Source organism: Erpetoichthys calabaricus, chromosome 2 (genome assembly GCF_900747795.2).
Source record: "Erpetoichthys calabaricus chromosome 2, fErpCal1.3, whole genome shotgun sequence".
Lineage (NCBI taxonomy): Eukaryota > Metazoa > Chordata > Cladistia > Polypteriformes > Polypteridae > Erpetoichthys > Erpetoichthys calabaricus.
The window spans coordinates 229,826,554-229,831,827 of NC_041395.2; the positions used below are offsets into that span (position 1 = coordinate 229,826,554).

At 39.6% G+C, this 5,274-nt stretch overlaps 1 protein-coding gene across 1 annotated transcript; it reads right to left on the reverse strand.

Annotated features, from left to right (window-relative positions):
* Positions 1–2,157: 2,157 nt before the first annotated feature.
* Positions 2,158–4,634, reverse strand: LOC127526691 (uncharacterized). Its single transcript, XM_051922851.1, has 2 exons — positions 3,347–4,634; positions 2,158–2,585 (listed from the first exon to the last, which is right to left on the reverse strand). Exons 1-2 carry the CDS (start codon positions 4,526–4,528, stop codon positions 2,382–2,384), a joined length of 1,386 nt encoding a protein of 461 aa, XP_051778811.1. The 5' UTR covers positions 4,529–4,634; the 3' UTR covers positions 2,158–2,381.
* Between the last annotated feature and the right edge of the window lie 640 nt (positions 4,635–5,274).

A 5,274-nucleotide genomic window follows, 5' to 3' on the forward strand; every position in this document is an offset into this window, starting at 1 on the left:
ACTCCCTGTAAGGCAGCAGCGCTACTGCTCTGCCGCTGTGCCGCCCCCACATGTGTAATTATTAATAGTATTCATTATTTAAATGAAGTTAACAACTTATCTGTAAAATGTAACATACATGCTTTAATGCATTTCATCATGAAAGTGATATCAAGTATAAAGATTCCAAATGGGCAAACAGCTGGAACACCATAAATTGAATGTGTTCTGTATGGCGATTGCTGCTTGCCGCTGCTGTCAATGCAGGAGGAAGCCCCAGAAGCATGTAGCAATTGACAACTATGTCAGTTTTAAGATGACGCTTACGATGGTCTACTTTAATGATAAAATAAACTTATTATTAATTTATTTCTCTGTGGCTCAAATACACTGCCGTACATTATGATGCTGTTGTGAAGGTACAAAAAAAAACAAAAATGACAGCACTGAAGATGGTTTGTGAGACTTTTAAAATGTATCGTGTCATCACGTTGGGGTTTATACAACGCTTGAATATAAAAGCACCTGTGATGATGCGGGTTCTACTCCATGCTCCCATCTTGCTTCTGGGAGTCCTTGGACCCGACACTGTCGGTAATGTCACCGATGAGCTAGATAGTGAGGCACAACAAAGCAAAGGGATGGTGCAAAAAGTGCAAAGTGCTTTTATTTAAAATCAACAAACAAAACAGTTTTCAAATAAATAAGTGCAGTGTCTCTCAAATCTTCAAATAAATAATTCAATAAAAACAAGGTGAAATCGTGGAGGTTAAAATCCAATAGAAAAATCCTTTTAAAAAAAACAGCAAGGTTAAAACAATGGCTGGAAGCAGTCTCTTTAAAAACACAAAGCCGATCCCTGGCTTCGTTCAGCCCCTGCCAGACCGAGACTTGGCTTCTCCCAACGGTCAGGACGTTCACGCTGGGGATTCTACTCCAAATCTCCGATTTCCGCTGCCTTCACTGCAGCGAGCCAACCTTTCCTGGTCACTCATGCTCCCAACAAGAGCTCAGCAAGAGCGACCACCTACTGTCGGCCCTTGGGTGATGGCCAAACACCCCATTCGGGCTCGCCTCTCCCAGCTGCCTGCATACATCTGCGAGTCTGCGCGCGCTTGCCCTCCATCTCTCTTGCACACACCAGCTCCTTCACTTCTAGCTGCCTTCTTCCTTAACCTCCGTTTCTTTCTTTTTTTTCTTCCTCTCCTAGCTGCCTCGTGCTTCTATTTATTACAGGTGTAGCCGCCGAAGTATAAGGCGAGATCAAGCATGGGTAAAACACGTGTCAAAAGAAATCTCTCAGTCCAAAAGTTCATTTTAAAAATATTTAGTGAAAGTTAAAAGCAAATAATCCATGCAAGAATAAAGAAAAAATAGTTACACACGTAGAATAAAAGTCAAAAAAAAGGAAAAATGTATCTTCTCTAAACTTAGCCTTTCTTGAGAAACTTTAGTTATTTCTGTACTTAAATGTTCTTTACTTCTTCTTCTTTACTTAAAGATTCTTAGCTTCTTCTTCTGTACACAATAAGCATACGATTCTGCACTTAAATAAGTACTGTTTTACGAGTTACTTTACACTCTCAAAAGGCCCGTTGGCACGTAGGTACGTGCATAGGCATGGTTTAAAACCATATGCCTTCTACACCTTACACATGGCAAGGCTGGTCACTAACTGAAGAATAAGGTTTAGTCAGAGCAGATAGAAATAGCTAGAAAATACCAATTTTACTCAACTTATGGGGGTTATAGGAACCTCCCATAGATTATGCTTTGTCATCTAGTAAAATATTTATGAATCCTATATAACTAGGAAAATGGCTCTTACACATCTGGCCCCTAATTGTTTATGCTAGGGCAGAAATCAATTACTTTAACATTACTTAATAAGAGCCTTTACTACTTTGCCGAACTTAAATCAAACTTAAGAAACTTAAAACTTAGATTCTACTATAAAAACACAAACACAATTAAAATTAATCATGCAAAAAGAAAAATTAATCATTTCAATCATTTTCTACTTCCTGGAGCAGGCACAGTTTGTTCACAGGTCTGTCCAGTGTGCTGGTCTTGGTCTGCACACAAACTCTTCTGACTACCCCTTTTGTATTTGGCATTGTCTTGATGACTTGACCCTTTATCCAGGAGTTACAGGGTGTAGCATCTTGTATTTTACGCCCACAATGTCCAATTTCTTTATGAACTTGTTGCATAATGAGAGTAGCAATATGTGAATTCTTCTGAATGATTGCAGGGTGTTTTGCCTCTTCTGGCATAGCAGATTTGCTGAGTCTTCCTCCAACTCTCAAAATTCCATCTTGCAGGCCTGGGTACAGTTTGTTGATTTTACTTTTCATTACAAGCTGATTTTTACGTACGGCTTTAACTTCCTCTGGGTAAGCTTATAGTTGACTGAGGCGAAGAAGTTCGTCTTCTGCTTTAAACAAGTCATTTAGAGACAGTGGCTTCAGCCTCATTGTCGATTTGTATTCCTTCATATGTTCTGTGATTAGTGTTTTTTGTCTTTCTGGGCTGTGTCCAGATTGACTGACTGTATATTGAATTGCCTTTCTCTCTTCTTTCAGATGCATTAGCACTTCTTTGAACTTAAGGAACCACGCTACTGCTTTCTTTAAATTGAACCATTCAGAATAGTACTCTACAAGTCTTTTTATTGGTTCGATTTTTTTCTTCTACGTTTGCAAAATTTACTACACACCTTTTGATTTCCGGATCGTTGCTAGTAGACAGGTCCACTTCATCCGGTCTCTTAGGCCATTCGTGTTCTGGCTGTAGCAGGAAGTTTGGGCTTTGTATCCAAGTCTTACTTTTGATGAAGCTTTCTATTGTCAATCCTCTTGATGCCTGATCTGCAGGATTTTGTGCAGATGCGACATACCTCTATTGCAAGGGTTGTGTGTGTTCTCTTATCACTGTGATTCTGTTTGCAACAAAAGTTTTGTAGCGTGGACTTTAATTTGCAATGTGCCTTAGTACTGTGGTGCTGTCAGTCCAAAAGATTGATTCTTGCAGGGGAATCTGTAGTTTATTGTTTTAACATTTTGTCCATTTTGACTGCTACCACTGCTGCTATAAGTTCTAACCTTGGTATAGTGACAGATTTTAGTGGTGCCACTCTTGATTTCCCCATTAGAAATGAAAAATGTCTCTCATTTTCTTTGTTAGTCAGAAGGAGGTAGGAAACAGTGCCATACCCGTTTTCTGAAGCATCTCGAAAATGATGCATTTGTGCAGTCATTATTTGACCAAATCCAGACAGTTTAATGCACCTGTTTACATTGTAATCCACAAGTAGCTGCAACTCATCCATCCATTTTTTCCATTGCCAGACATACTTAACTTCCACATCTTTATTCCAAGCATATTTTTCTTTACACAGTTCTCTTAGAATAAGCTTAGCAAGCAATATGACTGGTGCTAAAAATCCAAGTGGGTCATATATTGAACTGACCACTGACAGAATACCATGTCTTGTAGCAGGTTTATCTTGAAGCTTTACCTGAAACTTGAAACTGTCAGTCTGTGTGCACCATTGAACGCCTAAGTCTCTTTCAACAGGTAACAAATCATGGTTTAAGTCTAAGTCCTTTTGATCTATTGCCCTGTCTTCTTCAGGAATAGACAACAAAACTGTTCTGCTATTACTTATCCATTTTGTAAGATAAAATCCTCCCTTTAAGCAAAGGGCTTGAAGACCTTTGGCCAATTTTATGGCTTGTTCTTCTGTATCAACTGACTTTAAACAGTCATCAACATAGAAATTATGCAGCACAGTGTTATCTGCTTCCTCTGGAGCTGTGTCTCTTGCATCCTCTGCTGTTCTTCTTAAGGCATAAGAGGCACAACTCGGTAATGAAGTAGCACCAAAAAGATGCACTGTCATTTTGTATTCCTCTAGTCCATTGTTTAGATTACCTTCAGGCCACCACAGGAAACAAAGAAGATCTGTGTCTTCATCTGGAACTTTCACTTGATAGAACATTGATTTAATGTCTGCCATGAGAGCTATTGGTTCATCTCTGAATCTTGTAAGAACTCCAATTAGTGTATTAGTTAAATCAGGTCCTTTCAGCAACTGTTCATTTAGGGGAAAGCCTTGGTAAGTGGCTGTACAGTCAAAAACCACTCTGATTTTATTTTTCTTTGGATGATATGCTCCATGGTGAGGTATGTACCACACTCTCTCTTTTTCAAGGGTCTGCTGTTCAGTGGGTACCTTGATGGCATATGCTGTGTCTAAAATGTCTTTCATGAAAATTTTGTAATCCTCATGGAATGTTGGATACTTTGTAAGTTTCCTTTTAATTCCAATAGCACGTTGTTCTGCAACACAACGATTGTTTGGCACTTTAAGAGTCTCATCTCTAAAAGGCAGATTAATGCAATAATGTCCGTTCACTAGACTTGCAGTATCTGAGGCTATGCACATGAATTTAATGTTCTTCTGTGACATTTCCTCCTTCTCCTCACAGCTGCGTTCTGGAAAGTCTATATTGTATTGCAGGAGTAACATTTGTTCTTCCTCCATTATTGTCACATAATTGACTGAATAACTTTGCAGTCTTTCTTTGTCTGAGCCCTTTATCAATCCATTAACAATCCACCCTCGGAATGTTTTCACAGCATAAAGTCTTTCATCTATATATATAAAGGAGAGTTGGGATCCGTGTGACTGTGTTTGTGTGTTTGTGGAGGGATGGAGAGTTAAGGCGGGTGTTGGAGTCACGTGATCATCTCCCCTCCCATTCACCTCATTTCATTCACTTCATTTCGCTCCGAGCTGAGCTCCGCAGCTGACGCGGTCTTGCTGTCCTTTCTCCTTTACTGATTTACTGTTTAGTAGACGCGGTACATACTGAAAACTATTTTTTACTTTAGTGTTTCTACTTAGTGTTTCTTAGTGTTTAGTAGACGCGGTGTGCCAGTGTTCCCGGCGGTGTTGCGGTTTAGTGTTACTTTCTACTTCGTTTTTGTACTTTAGTGTTTAATAATAAATAATAATAATTCATTACATTTATATAGCGCTTTTCTCAGTACTCAAAGCGCTAAAATAGTGAGTGAAACTTAGCTGATAGCAGTGTAGAAGCAGCACAGCACAACGCAGCCGGTAGGGCAGGCGGGTGTGGTAGTGTAGGTGAGCGGCGATAGCAAGCAGCAGGAGGAGGAAGCAGGATTTGGATGTTCCAATACACAGCCATAAACAGTAACGCTTGGTAATTTCAGGCGTGATTGCCCTGGAGCCATAAGCCATAAACCAGGTTAGTATGAACATCA